The sequence below is a fragment of the Emys orbicularis genome, chromosome 2 (assembly GCF_028017835.1).
Source record: "Emys orbicularis isolate rEmyOrb1 chromosome 2, rEmyOrb1.hap1, whole genome shotgun sequence".
NCBI classification, from domain to species: Eukaryota; Metazoa; Chordata; order Testudines; family Emydidae; genus Emys; species Emys orbicularis.
In genome coordinates, this window is record NC_088684.1 from 152731999 (window position 1) to 152748081 (window position 16083).

The 16083-nt window shown below is 36.6% G+C and overlaps 1 protein-coding gene across 2 annotated transcripts in view; it reads left to right on the plus strand.

The window, feature by feature from the left end:
- Positions 1 to 16083, plus strand: part of CDH18 (cadherin 18) — a 258530-nt gene that overhangs the window by 225447 nt on the left and 17000 nt on the right. For both annotated transcript variants that reach the window (XM_065399560.1, XM_065399561.1), the window contains exon 9: positions 10623 to 10740. In XM_065399560.1, coding sequence (XP_065255632.1) covers positions 10623 to 10740 — 118 coding nt within the window. The remainder of the gene's footprint in view (positions 1 to 10622; positions 10741 to 16083) is intronic.

Below are 16083 nucleotides of genomic sequence, written 5' to 3' on the forward strand. Positions count from 1 at the left end.
AATTGTGAAATTATCCTAAATAATGTGACTTTCTTTTCTGACTTCTAGATATTATCTAGTGCAATGCTTTTATTTTTAAATGATGTAAATTAAAGACACGATATATTTTAATGAGTTATAACATGGCACAGGGCAAACTCTGAAATGTTTTCTTTGTTTGCTGTGTTTTTTTAAATCAGCAAATTATTCCCGTTGACGAACTCTCAAAAGGAAGTTCTGTATATGGAAAGTTATGAGCAAGTTATTTATTAAATGATCAAATATGTCTGACCACACTGACATCTGTTGCTGATGTGTACTGGGATTATATTTCTCTCCGGAGCTATTGTTCCCTGGTGTGAATGATGCCATGACCCTTGCTACACTACAATCTAACATCCAGGAGTAGTACCTCTGGGAAGGACTTTATAACACACTAGTTTAATATGAAAGGATGGAACAGCGTGCTTGTTACTAATACTTTTTTTTAAACTAGGAAAACTGTATTGCACATATTTTATTATTAATTATTTGTATTGTGGAAGTGCACCAAGGCTCTAGTGAAAATTGCGCTACCATTGTACTGTACAAAAACCACACAAGTAGTCATTGGCCCTTCCTCAAAGAGCTTACCGTGTAATTGAAGACAAGATGCAACAACTGAGTTTGACAAATATGAAGAAAGAGGGGAGGAAAGATGAGGGTAACATTATAAGTTAACCATTACTTATGATAAAATGTGTGATGGTTCAGATAGATATCGTGGTTCAGAATAATTTCAAAGACATTTGATTGCTTTTATTTATTGTGACTTAGCCACAATTGGTGAGAATGACCAATAGGATGTCCCATAAGGAACTCATTGCGTCAAGTAACCTCAATTCTTAGATTCTTAGACTCTACGCACATTTGGTTTAAAGTACTCCCGGCTTGACATAAAATCCCAGTTTTGTATCTTTTTCCTAGATTAATACATTTACATTTAGCTGCATTAAAACTCCTGTTGTTTGCTTGTGCCCAGTTTACCAAGCGATCCTGATTGCGCTGAATCAGTGACCTCTTTTCTTCATTATTTACCCTCCCCCATTTTTGTGTCATCTGCCCACTTTATCAGTGATGATTTTATATTTTATTTCAGGTCATTGATAAAAATGTTAAATGTAGAACCAAGATCTGATCCCTGGGGGACCTCACTGGAAACACACCTGCTTGATGACAATTCCCCATTTCAGTTATATTTTGAGACCTATTAGTTAGCCAGTTTTTAATCTTTTTAATGTGTGGCATGTTAATTTTATGTCATTCTAATTTTTTTTAATGAACGTGTTGTTGAGTACAAACTCAAACACCTTCCAGAAGTCTAAGTATATTCATCAACACTATTACCTTTATCAGCCAAACATGTAATCTCATCAAAAAAAGATAAATTAGTTTGACAGGATCTGTTTTCCATAAATCCTTGTTGATTTGCATTAATTACATTAGACTGCTTTAATTCTTTATCATTTGAGTCCCATATCAGCTGCTACATTATCTTGCCTGGGACAGATGTCATGCTGAGAGACCTATAGTTACCTGAGTCATCTCCTTTTCACTTTTTATAAATTGGCACATTAGCTTTCTTCCGGTCTTCTGGAACTTCCCCAGTGCTCCAAGACTTCAACATTAAGAGTCCAGTGAGCTCCTCAGACAGCTCTTTTAAAACTCCTGGATGCAATTTATCTGGATCTGCTGATTTCAAAATGTCTAACTTAAGTAGCTTCTGTTTAACATCCTCCTGAAATACTAGTGGAATGGAAAGAGTGTTATCATCACCATATGATGAGACTATATCATCTGTTTGTTCCCCAAATATGAACCACAATATTTATTGAACACTTCTGCCTTCTCTGCATTATTATTGATAATTCTACTGTTTTCATCTAGTAACGGACCAATACCATTGTCAACATTTTTTTGTTCCTAGTATACTTAGACTCCTTTTTAGTGTCCCTAAGTCTGTTGGACATAGATTTCCCCTGGTGTCTCTTTCCTTCCCTTATCAATTTTCTATACTTCCTTACTTCTGATTTATTGTCATTATTATCAACTTCCTTGTCTTCCATTTATACAATATATATAAGAGCTGCCTTCAATTTTGGGGCATCTTGTAAAGTGTTCTTAAAAGACTGTCAATTATCATTCACAGTCTTCTGATTAAATTCTTCCTCCCAGCTGATTTGGTTCAAAATTGTTTATAGCTTTGTGAAACTAGCCCAATTAAAGCACTAAGTATATACATTACAGGTCTGGACTTTATTTGCTTGCACATTATAAATGTGATCAAATCATGATCACTTATACCTAAGTTACCATTAATTTTTAGTTCTGTAATCAGTTCCTCTTTATCTGTTAAGACAAGGTCTAATAAAGATTCCCCCATATTGGATGCAACACTTTTTGAGTTAGGAAACATAGGAAACATAAAAGCTGGAATTTAATTTTATTACTTGATTATAAAAAACAAATAGATTCAAACACCCAATTTTACATTTCACAAAAAAAAAAAAAAGGCATTCACTTCAGCTAATCACAGGGCAAATAAATTGTCAAGCAACTCCATAATATTGCTTCGCTTTACACTGTTGTGAGTAAAAATCAAATTAGCTGTTAAAAGAATACTTCCTCAGAGAGAGAAACAGATTTTAAGAGAGAAAAAGATTTTTCTTTATTTTAATACAGACTTGGAGCTTTACATTTTCCTTGAGCTCCACAAATAGTCAACACAATGGAAAATTTACTTTAGGGGTCACAGCAAAAATAGAATTAGAGGAGGGATTTGCAAGAAAAGAGGATAGAGGCCTTATGGACTAGTTCACAGAAGACATTCCAGTTGTAAGGGGCTATCCCCTCTTTAGTAAAATAGCTTGGTTCGGGAAATTAAAACTTGATTGAATCCTGGAGGTAGGAAGGACTATAACTGGAAGAATCCTGTTTCTGAAAGCAGAGGACTAAAATGTAAACACTAAGGACTTATCTTCACCACCACACTACATCGGTGAAGTTGCGCTATGTTGAGAGGCAGAAGCTATGTTGGTGGGAAGGTGTCTCCCCACAACATAACACAGCACTTTAAGTCAATGTAACGTACGTCGCTCAAGTGGGTGTTTTTTTCAAAACCCTGAACGACAAAAGTTACATCAACTTAAGCGGTAGTGTAGACAAACCCTGAGTTCAGGTTCTGTACTAATAATTACAATAGCAAAATATTGCTCAGCATTTCTTGGGTTTCATATATTTTCATTTTTGAAAAATCTTTAGAACTTCAGTTTAAATGTTCCATCTAATGAAAAACATAATTTATGTAACAAATCAGCTGTATAACAGCAATGTATGAATGTATGACTAAAACTTGCTTTTAAAATGTCACTTCCTGATGAGAGATAAGGTGAGTGAGGTAATATCTTTTATTGGACCAACATCTATTGGTGAAAGAGAGAAGCTTTTGACCACAGAAAGATTTTCTTCAGCTCTGGGAAAGGTACTCTAAGCATCACAGTTAAGTGTAAGGTGGAGCAGATTGTTTAGCATACATAGCACATATTCTAAGGAACCATTCAAGGCAGATGCTAACTACTTATGCTAATCAATTTGCTCCATCATGTATTTGGCTGTGATGCTCAGACTACCTTTCCCAGACCTGAAGAAGAGAGCTGTGTGACTCAAAAGCTTGTCTCTCTTACCATCAGAAGTTGGTTCAATACAAGATATTACCTCACCCACCTTGTCTCTTTAATATCCTGGGACTGACTCAGCTACAACTACACTGCAGCCTTCCTGATGAGTTATTTTGCAGGTTTGTGACAAAAAAAACACATGGGTTTTGGGTCCAACCTTCCTCCCCTATTGTCCCAGCTTTTTGTATTTTATTTCTGTTTTAATCAGTTGTTGTTGTTGTTGGACTCCATTGGATGTAAGTTAATCTGAAATATTTACATGAATAAAGAATATAAGAACTGGGACTGAACAATTGATAGAGTCATTGATAGCACTGTGAACTGTTAGCACTGTTTCTCATTCTAGTTGCAGTACATTTGAAAGCTGCTGATCAATACTGCAAATGGTTGATAAATATTTAGTGATTATAAACACTGTTGCATTAGTCACTGATTAAATATGTCTGAAGTTGAAAAAAAAAACTCAGTGAACTGAAGTAATGAAAATAGGTAATTCTAAATAAAATGTAAAGATCCTTTAAAATCAAATGTGCCATTGAATGATACTTTGTCTTTTGAAGTGGAAAAGCAGAACATCTACTGTTTTAATGATCCTGGAAGTGAGGCATTGTCTATGCTGTTATCTTCTGTTTGAAAGTCGCGATAATTAAAACCCTTGTTCACAGTCTTTCAGCAGCTTTTCAATATCAACGTAATTCAGGAAAACTCTTTGTTTTTCTTCAACTTCAGGAAATGACAAAGAATAATCTGTATATTCAGTTGGTGATTATGCCAGAAAAGCAACTGAAAGGCAAAGACTTGGACTTGATAACTTATAACTTCTTTTATGCTAACACTGCCTTCAATGTAGCACAAAATGAGCAATTTAAAGAAACAATTGAAGCACTTTGCCCTAGAGATACCTTTCGAGACAGATTTAAACTCACAGACCCACTGCTTGATGCTACAAGTGAAATAGCAGAGGAAAAAATAAATTAAGGGAAGAACTAAAGAATCAAGATTGACATCAATACAAGATGGTTGGTCAAACAGACTTTCCTACATTGGCCCATCAAAAAGAACGATTACTAATTTACATTAAATATGCATGATTTCCACATTAACATTTACATACAATTACCATGCTTATCGCTAATTTCTACATCTCTGTCTCTCATCCTTTCCCTCGGTCTAACTCCCTTCCCCTTGAGGACACTACAGATGAAGCAAAATCTCCAGTCTATGCCTAGGAAGGGAAAATAAGATGTGACTGGCTTTTCTAAGAAAAACACCCCACCACAATACAACTAGGCCTCATCCCTAGTTTTCTTCTTCACTGTGCACCATGTACTCACCTCCTCACACAATCACTTCTTTCTTCTCATAGCAGAATGAATAGATTTGCCTCCCACAAAATCAGTACCTCCCACAAAAATAAATTCTCACTTCTCCCAAAATCAATTTTCTCCACAAAACAGAATTTTAAAAAATCATTTAGGGAAATCAATAATTTTGACATGAAATTCTGCCAGGTGGGCTGATGGGGAGCCAAGATCCTGGAAGCCCTGAGAGCCGCAGCAGAGCTGGGAACCTTAGAGCTTGAAGCCAGCGCTTTCAGGCTCCTGTCTTCCCTTCAGCCTTTCTGGCAGACTTTGGAAGAGTTGGGTGGGTGAGCTGGCAGGAAACCAGGCAAGTGTCTGACGGAAACCTATCTGGCTGTCAGGATTCCATCAGCTCCCTTGCTGGGTTCTGTTTAACCTTTGTTGAAATCAAACCTTCTCCTCAAAATATTTCAATGTTGAGAAATCTGCATTCTCCAATGGAAAACTGTTCCACCAGAGAATTTCTAACCAGTTCTACTTATAAAGTCAATCACATCGTAGGGCAGATTCTCAGCTGCAGAGGAGTTCTACAATTCAAGCGGGGAGACACAATGACATCCTAAGAGCTGCTTTATTTTATGCTAGTTGCCCAGGGTCCTAAGAGGCTGTACCAGCAGTCAGGGATTCCCCGGGCCATACCTTTTTGGCCCAGCCATTCCTCCTGCCTGAGCAGCTAGGATGAGAGTGCAGGTAGCCCAACAGCAGCCCTAAGATGTCTAAGATTTTCCTTACAAAGTGATAATCCCCCAGTGTCCAGTTAAGCAGAATAAAGCAGATTTAACATACTGGATTTATTTTGTTTTTAATTCCATAAACCTGTGGAAATTTTTTACTGGGCATTTTTAGATAGAGGTTTGGGGATAAGTTTGAGGTGGGGGAAATAACATCAACACTGATTTTCACAGTCTTTCCCTCTGCTTCTCCCTCCCTTCCCAAGAGCACAATTTATTTTGTTTTTAATTCAATAAAACCTAGTGTTAGAAAGGAATTATTTCAATGAACCCCAAAAGGATCTCCCTCTCAAAACACTTGTGAGGAGAAAACCATTTGAACATTCTGCTCATGACTTTCCTAGTCTGGCATTCACCCTGCTTAGGAGATACATTCTGTATCCCACAGGAACTGCTGACTGATGCACAATAAATATAGCTTGAGACACAGGACCAAATTCAAATCCATCATAAGCAAGTGCAATTCCCCTTGAAGTCAATTAGAGTTGTGCCAGCTTATGCCAGGATAGAATTTGACCATCAGACAGAAAGACTTTTATTCGTACGTGTTTCCATCTGTAAAATAAAATCCTCTTCTATGGTGTATTTCTTATTAAACAAATCAAAAGCTATTTCAAAGCATGTTATTTATTAAGGAGGGGAAAGTAGAATATAATGTAGATCTGGATGGTATTCAGAGCTGAAGGTCCTTGTATTCTGGAACTATTCAGACTCCAATTATGGATATTATCCAGACCCGATAAATGATAGCAAAACTTTCATCTGAAATGTTTGGTAAAGTTTGAGAAGCTGATTAAATGTCTAGCAGGAAGAACAAGGCTCATATACGTGAGAAATCCCTCCATCCATATATTTATACTTCACTTCTCACTAGAGAAGGACAGAAATTCCATTTTCCAAAAGATTTGGCTTCATTACATATAGGAAAGGGAAACAATTATTTCAAAATTCACCACGAAGGAATTTTTAAAAAATGTTTCACGTAGATTTTGAGGGTTTTTTTTTAATTTTGTACTATACAATATATAACATCCTAAAATATGATACAAATGAAGCAAAAATATTTCATTCCCAAATATTGAAATAGGACATTTTGACATTGTTGCACCTTCCCCTCCCTCCTTGCCAGTTTTCTTCTACAACAAAATATCGACCCAATATCATGAAGCATTCCATTGTAATATGGCTCCAGCAAAATTTCTCCAAGTTCTACTCATCATCATAGTATCTTACTGCCTAGTTTGAACAAGAAATGTTTTCTATGTATTTTTTCATGATGAACAGTTGGATTTTGTGATGGTGTTGTACTGTAATTTCTAGCTTATTCACATAGTCAGTGACTGTTGTGTTGCCTCTGGCTGCCACCTCACCGGGTGCTGTGAGTTCTAACATCCAAATGAAACCAACTCTATTCACTGGCAAGGTGCACCTGGTGTCATAGGTATAACCTGATGAGATGCAAATCCACTTAATGATTGACAAAGAACTTAGAGCTTGCTGAATTACTTTATTCAATTAGGTGGTATTCTGGCATTAACAAATACTGTCTTCTTCTTCTTCCTCCTTTCTGGTAATCTTTTCCCTGAAAAGTTAGTCGGAGCAAGTCTTCTGTCACTTTGATGGAGCGATGCCAATTTACATCAATTGACTGTCTGGCCTTCTGTGTGTTTACTTTAGTCAGCCCTGGTAAAGTGCAAGTGATAAGATTTAAAAAGCTTTTTGATTATAAAAGGGTTAGATCTTAATTTAGATCTTAAGGTGCTGCTCATATTTTTTCCCCAATTTATGAGCAAAAAACCTAGATGGCTTGGTGATCATCTGTGGCCTTAAATTCTATGGCTCTATGATGCTAATTCTCCATGAATTTTCTATGACTTCTCACCATATACATTTGGAAGCCTAGAATTCAGCAAACATAAATTGCTAAAAGATCAGATGCCCTGCAACGCGTTGAAACCATCTGGTAATTGAGCAAAATTTCAGATTCAGAGAACTGCATACTTTATATAATATTTACTAATGAAAAGGGAATTTCCATTAGCATGCAGAGCACAGCGAGAGAGCTGCCTTCATCTGGCTGGGAGAACAGTGGTGAAATCATCTTGTTTGATATTCCTGATACATATATATTCTATAGCTTGTTGGAAAGGTAAATTTTATCAAAAAAAGGAAAACTGAAAAATGTTGTCAGAAAACAAAAATTGTTCTGGTTTATTTTTCTTACTGAAACTCAATATTTTCTGTGGAATGAAGTCATGTTTCATGAAGAAAATTTGTTTTGTCAAAAACCCATTATTCTGTTGAAAAACAATTTGAACAAAAAATTTCAACCAGCCCCAATGTACACACTTCATACATGGAAAAAGTGTTTCCACATTGTCTGTTTTAAATTGACTATAGACTCTCTCAGTTATATGGCTTAAAGTAGAGTAAATGTGGATTTTCACATGCAAAAATAGGAGAATATAGCTAGGGTATTTTCTTGAGATTTAAAGTGCTACTAAAGACACCCTACCAATACTTCTGTGCCACTGAGGCCTTGAGATAGCGTATTGAAAAATGGTGGCATGCATCTGAAACAAGATCCTGTAAAATCATTGGCCTGAAATGTTAGATAAATGATATAGGTACATTTTTACACATTTGGATAGTAAGATTTTCCTTGCATCAACCACAGTATGTTTTTTCATGAAAAAATGGAACAAAAATGCATGTATTTCAGTATTGTTAAAGATCATTTATTTCTAATAGTGGAGTGGTGACTCAAAAGTTCTTTATCTTCCACCCCTTTGTATCTCTAAAAGTCCTCTATTATTGTAAGAATGTATAACTGTCAAATAAAAGCCTGAAGAACACCGATTTTATCTCGACTAAACAGAAATGCTGGCTTTCCACGGCATACCTGCTCCTTCAGGATGAGGTCTTCAAATTGCAACCAAAGGCTATTTACTCAGGGATGCATTTCAATGGAAGGCACATGCATTTGAGGGAAAAATTTGGTCCAGTCCTCCATACTGAGTGTAGTCACATAGAGCTACCTATATGAGTAAAGGCAGCAGGATTGAGCCCTAAGATTATTCCATTAGCAACAACATAGCTTGTCAAAGGGAAGTGTACAATGTATGACAAAATAAAGTATTTTTGCTAATAAACAACCAAGTTTTTGGAACTATTACTTAATGAAACACACTTTCATTTTCTAAGGCCTTTAATCTAAATTTTAACTAGCAACTAAAGAACAAAAAGAAAAAAAAAAGTCAAAAGAAATTCAGTAGTCCCAAAAAACTGACCTACTTGATATTGAAAATATTCCCCAAGTATCTCTAAACATTAAAAACTAAATATCTGAATTTAGGCTGATCAGATGAGGCTTTTCTATCCTCCTTTCATTATGCAAGGCCATTTCAATTACAGGTATGCCTCTTGGGGTTTACCACCTTTTCAAAATGTAATGTAGATCAATTAGCTGCTCCCCAAAGTTTTAACAAGGGCTGCTGTAGTATGAGACTGCTTAGCTTGCTGCAGACTTCAAGATTATAGATGATCTGAGATGTAATTTGATTGCTTACAATCTGGCAAATAATTGCCTTGATTGCTTACAATCTGGCAAATAATTTATTGTGGCTACCTTTAAAAAATCAAATCTTCCCCCCAGCTCCTAATAAAATATAATAATCAGAAAATATTGTTTGCCTTCTTATCTGCTTCAGACTCAGACTCCACTGATTATAAAATAACTGGTGTATTATATTAGCTTTAAAAATATAATTTCTTTGTTTTGCTTTGCCACTCCTGTATAAGTGGACATTGAGACATGCCTGTGTACTTCAGCTTTTAATACAGACAGCACCCCTAACAGCCCCAAAAGTCGAGACTCCAAGTTCAGTTTGGATGAGTCTACAAACAGTTGGACACTTATCAGTCTACAAAACTAAGCAGAAAATCTCATGAGAAAATGTATTTCCCTCCCCGGATTTCTGTCATTTCTGTTCAGCAATTTATTCAGTCTTATCCAGAAATACCTTAAGAACAGTCTTTTTTTACACTATTTTGGCACTTGAATTTCCAGTCCCACCAAGAAAATGAAAATGAAAGGTGAAAAATATTCAGTCAAACATTGCAAAAGCCTAGTAAAGTTTTGGTTTGAATTCAATTTGAAAAATCAGTAGGGATTTGGGTTGTAGGAATCTTATCTTTCAAACCTGGCTCTCCTAATCATGGTGTCTGTCTTGATATATTTCATCTCATATTACTCTGGGGTAAGCCAAACTAAAACCGGTTATTGCTGCGGCTCTTCATCTTCTGCTCTCTTACAATTTGGTACTGAGTCCTAAAAGGGGATTTAAACAGAGTGCTGGTGTTGAGTGTCTGTCACTCTGATTTAACAATTGTTTTCCCTAAGCATTGTTAGAGTGGAAAAAGTGTCAAGTGCTTTTGCATTTCATTAGTAGGGACAACACACAGAGGATGCTATATATTGGAGACATTTGTCTAATCAGTGTCTTGTCTCTCAGAAAACAGGTGTTTATGGAAAACTGTAATTCTGGAAGTCCCCAGTATGCAGTCTTGATGATAAGGAAAATCTTTGTAGCAAGGTCCTGACCCATATTAAAATATTGTAAAGTATGGATGCTTTTAGCTTGCTCCACAGTATGAGTCCTAAAATATTTCATTTGAGAGAAATCAAGCTAATGGGCCAGTAGTTTCATGGGTTGAATTTGGCTGCAGCCAAGTAGAAAATTAAAATAAGCTAAGTTTAAAGATTGTGCTGAGGTCAGGTAATATTTGGGTCAAGTTGAAATTTCAACACATTTACTATTTAATTTTTATTTCAGGTCATTCAGACTATCAGTGCCACTGACAAAGATAACTCTGCAAATGGGCCAAGATTCCATTATTCTCTTGATGAAGGCCTTTCTTTGAATCCCAACTTTACCCTAAGGGACAATGAAGGTAAATCAAAGACATTAATCTATAAGAAGTGGGACTCTGTTTTGTCTGGGATGTCTCATTGAACAAAGCAATTGTGCTCTCTTTCTACACAATTCTTCTCAGGAGGTGAAAACTATAATCTATCAATGTTCTACTGGCTGATTCCAAGGACACCGTATTTGTACACATTGCATTGTGAACTATGAATAACCAGGACTATGTTTCAAAAATAGTCTTTTAGAAAATGCTATTCCATTTTTATATTCTGTTCTATTTTATACCCAGCATATACGCTTTATAGTCTTTTAATCCACTCATGTTTTTTTAAAAAATATGAGTTTGAGAAATGTGTTTGCAGTCTCAGTGCACTTCCACTTCCTAGTTGATTATGATAAAGCTGTTAGGCACAATCTAGCCCTGAAATATCAGTGGAAAACATACAGTGTATGTGTAATATGCAGTTTTCAAACACTTGAAACTTTGGTGTTTCTAAACCATTTTTTTCAGACTTGGCTGAAGACACACCCCATGCACATGACAACTTTGAACTTTTCAAACAAAATCATTTCTAAGCTATGCATGCTCAAAAGAAAGATCAGAACAATTTAATAAATTGGTTTTGTTTTAGGACTGGATACATTTATAATGGCGGAATATTTGGGGATTGTTTAGCTTACAAAAAAGAAAAAAAGTCAGTGTTGGGCTGAGAACAAGCTTGAGGAAAATCAATTCTGCAAAATTCAGCTCTGGATTTAAGGCCCAATAAACTACTGCATTAATTCCATTTTACACCATTTGACATCAGTGGGACTACACTGATTTAAAACTGAAGCTATGCAGTGGTGCTTCAGCCCATCCTGGATTTTAATCTCTCCTTTCAAAACTCTGGGTGTTTGGAGCCAGGATTTTGGCACAGAGATAAGGAGGAGCTCTTGAAATTTAAAAGTGGACTTGGGTTTGGATTCCTAAATCTAGAAGGGGATCCAGGTGCTGATACTCCTGCTTATGTTGAGTAATATCATACTTCTCAAGTAGATTCATTGAAGTTGATTGAGTGTCCTCATGAAATAAGTACTATTCAGTGTGAACAAGGGTATCAGAATCAGGCCCAGAGGGATCAGAGAATACTACCACCAGCAAAATTATACAGTATGTACACACAAATACAACAAAGAAAAACAAAATATTGCTACACTGAAGAAAATCACATAAATTTTTAGTTAATCATTTAATCCTGCAATTCTAGAAAGGAAGACCAATGAAAAATGCCTTTTCAATTATTTGGGAGTTGGTCCTGCATAGGGCTATTTGAAAGTTTTCTGCTGCAAATGTTTTTTGATTGAAAACTAGGTTTTCAAGAAAATGATATTTTTTTTTCCTTTTTGCAAAATATACTACTTTCTGAGGAAAAGTTTGACTTTTTGTCCAAAAAATTGAATTACCCCCCCGCACTTCCCCCCCCCCCCCCCCCCCCGCCCAAAAAAGATTTTGTTTTTTGGTAGAAAACGGAAAATATTCAATTTGGAAGACCTATTGTGGTGCCTCATGGGACTTGTAGTTTGGTTCCCTCATGCCCACATTCTACTCTATGCCTTCAGGGTCCCCAACCAGAGTGCATGACTCAAAATGCACACAACCAGGGACTCCTGTTCTTCATACGCGGGCTCAGCAAGAGAGGAGACAAAAGTACATCATGGTAGATATAATCCAGCCTGGGAGCCTGGCTGATGGAGAAGGGGGAGCACATGAGTTGCAACTCCCATGAAGCTGTGCAGTGGCATTTCTGAGTCAAAAAATTTGGGTTTCATCTGAAAGTTTTCAGGTGAAAATTTCTGGTTTATAAACTTTTGCCAAAAAGTGAAAATTTTCTGTGGGGAAAAAAAAAATTCTGAGCTGCTCTAGTCTTCTTTAGTCTTCCCACTTTGTTCTGTATAATGTTGCTAGCACTGGGCATTATGGAATCTATTTGAAAAAATATTCTCCTTAGTTTTTTGTTTGTTTGTTTTTTAATTTATCAGTAATGTCTTAACTTGGCAGTTATTACTTAGTCTAGCATAGTTACTATCATTTTTTTGTAATACAGTTGCCTGTTCACCCAGTTCAAAATCTGTTCGTTTAGTCTGCCAGTGTGAATCTGCTCTTTATTATGAATTCTGTGCCCACCCAAATGGTCTCTTTTCCCACTAATGTGTTCTTGATTAGCATGCTTAATTCCTTTTATATTTTTTTTAACCTTATCCTTTCCTCATGAATTCTAGCATAAAGAGAACCTTTCATATGGATCTTCCCAACCTATATGGAAGGTGGTCAGTCAGATACCTGATTTCTCTGTGCCTCAATTCCTTCATGGATTTCGGGATCTGTGCCTGGGAAGGGAAAGGGGTCAGGGACAAGAAGGACATGCCCTGCTTCCCAAAGACAGCAGTAGAAAAGACAGCAGCATGAATGCATTCTACATAAACTGTTCCTCGAGTCTTTTTCTGCTGGGGAAGGCCCCTTACAGGAGTTTTCACAGTTAGAGACACCCAAGGAAGTCTTTGCTGCAGGACCACACTGTCAGGGAGCCAAAAGGAGGGGAGATGAACCTCTTCAGAATGCAGACCTGGTTGACATCACTGGGTCTGACAATGAGGGTGGATTTACTGTCCTTAAGACTGAAATTGGCAGTTTTATAATCATTTTTTGCAATCTCTACAGGCCAAACCTGGATGATCCCAATTTTTTTCATAAATGTGTTATGAGTATAAATGCCATGGGGCCACCATAGTATTATTATAGCTGGAGATTTTAACAAAATTCTAGATCCAATCCTTGATAAATGTTCTCTATTTCGATATAAAAAACATACATGGCTGACTTAGGATGACAAAATGTGTGGAGATTAGGTATTCCTACAGCCAGAGCCTATAGGTTTTGAGTGTTTTTTTTGTTTTGTTTTGTTTCCTGCAGCTCATTCAACACATGTAAGATTGGACTATTTCTTACTTTCACAAAACTTGACCAATTCTGTCACTGATTGTGGCACTGATACCATTACTGTATCTGACCATGTCTTTTAGGTCCCCATGGTATGTACCACCCAACTAAAATGTGGAGATTAAACACATCTCTGCTGTTTGATACATCATTTATTAACTGTATCCAGCAGGAGTTAGAATTTTTTTTTAATACAAATGCCCCACTGCTTCATCAGCTGCCATACTTTGGGAAGCCTTTAAAGCCTTCATCAGAGGCCATATCATCTCTTACGCCTCCTTTAAAAAGAAATTAAGATAACATAGAATTGATGCCCTTTCAAAGGAAATTAAGGCCTTGGATGTAGACTGCATCTGCCCCCTTCCCAGAGCAACTCAGAACTCTCATTCATCTAAAATACAAAATCAACAAATTTCTGTCCCAAAAGGCTGAGTTTGCTTTCTTCTGTTTGAAGAAAAACTGCTGGGAATCTGGCAAGAAAGCTAGCAAGCTATTGGCATATAGATTTAAGCAAAAGGCTAACAAAATTAAGATGGCTGTTATTCATGATAGTAGCAATAAATTATATAAAACACAGTCAGATATTAATGAAGAATTTCAACAGTTTTATTCAAAACTATATTTAGCTGAACACAGAATCAGGAAAGCTGCCCTAGCTGGCTTTTCTAGTGTATTGTCTCTTCCACGTATCTCTAATTATCAGAAGCAACTTTTAGCTGCTCCTCTAGAAATAACTGAACTAATGCCATCTGTAAAAGAAATGAAGGTTGCAAAGATTCCTGGTGCCGCTGGGTTCCCAACTGAATTTTACAAAAAAGTTCTGTGTAACTTTAACACTCAGATTATTGAACATGTTCAATGAGGCCAAGAATGAGCAAACTCTCCTGCCTACTCTAAGAGATGTTGTAATTTCAGATATTTCTAAACCTGGGAAAGACCTTTGGTCTATGTAGAAATCACAGGCCAATTTCTTTAATAAATTGTGATGCTAAGATTTCAGTCAAAGCTCTTGCTATGCGATTGGACGAAGTTCTCTCACACGTTATACACATAAATCAGGTAGGCTTCCTTCATAATAGACATGGCTTAGATAATTTGTGTCATCTGATTGATATTATTGCTGCTTCAAGAGATACTAAGGTACCCTTAGCTCTTGTTTATTTTGATGCCAAAAAAGATCTTTAACCACATAGCCTGTGACTATCTTTTTCATGTGTTAGCAAAATTTGGATTTGGTAACCAATTTATTGCTTGGATTAAACTTTTGCACTCTAACCCCGACTTCCAGGAAAGTGACCAAAGGTATTATTTCTGCCCCATTTCTGTTACAGAGAGGAATGAGGCAGGGCTGCCCCCTTTGTTCTCTTCTGTTTGATTTAACTCTAGAAGTTGTAGCCATTGCTATCTGAGCAAATCAATATATTTATTATATCAGGGTGGGGGATAACAGAGTACAACATTATGCTCTATACGGATGATGCTCTTGTATTTGTATCTAAGCCCAAAGTTACCATTCCTAACCTTCTAACCACTGTTAAAAAGTTTGGACACCTCTCAGGATATAAAATTAATTGGAGTAAATCAGAAATCTTAGGCATTAATAATTATGTCCACAAAGGCCTTTTCTTAAATCAGAACTGTCAATGGCAGTTGTTTTACATAAAATATTTAGGAATACTGATTATACAAATACAAAATATTCAAGACATTCCTAAGATATAGAGAGAACCAACAATGGGGAGATGGGACTCCTTAACCCCTCAGATTGTGGGGTAAAATTAATATACTGAAAATGAATGTCCTTCCCAGAATTTGTATCTTCTGAGGGATCTCCCTAATTCTATTCCTCAAACTTATTTTAAGAAATTCAATAATATTTTCAGAATGTTCCTTTAGGGTGCAGGTAAGAAACCAAGACTGGTTCTGAACAGCTCCCCCTATCTCTGGGAGGGTTTGGCTTTCCCAACTTTGAAAATTATGAGCTCTCCTTTTTGTTAAGCCAGGCATCTCTGGGGCTGTTAGATATGGCTGCACAAAGTGTTCAGTCTTCTATGATTCTATGATTGTATGAGAATTGGTATATCCGCTCCCCATTTCAGACACTGTAGGATTGAATTATTATGGATTTGAAGACTCCAGAGTTTCCACAATAACAGCTGTGAAGCAAGCTTAGTCAAACTTGGCTAGAAAGTTATTCTTCCACGCATTCTTCCATAAAGAAGCGGTCCCATACAGCAGTCTTATTTTTTAAATCAGTGGCAAAACCTTGACTGGGTTGGATTGGATGGTGACAGGAATTATGACTGTTTCCTAACTAATAGGCCAGGGATCAGCAATCTTTGGCACTCGGTGCATCAGGGAAATCCGCTGCTGGGCCGGGACGGTTTG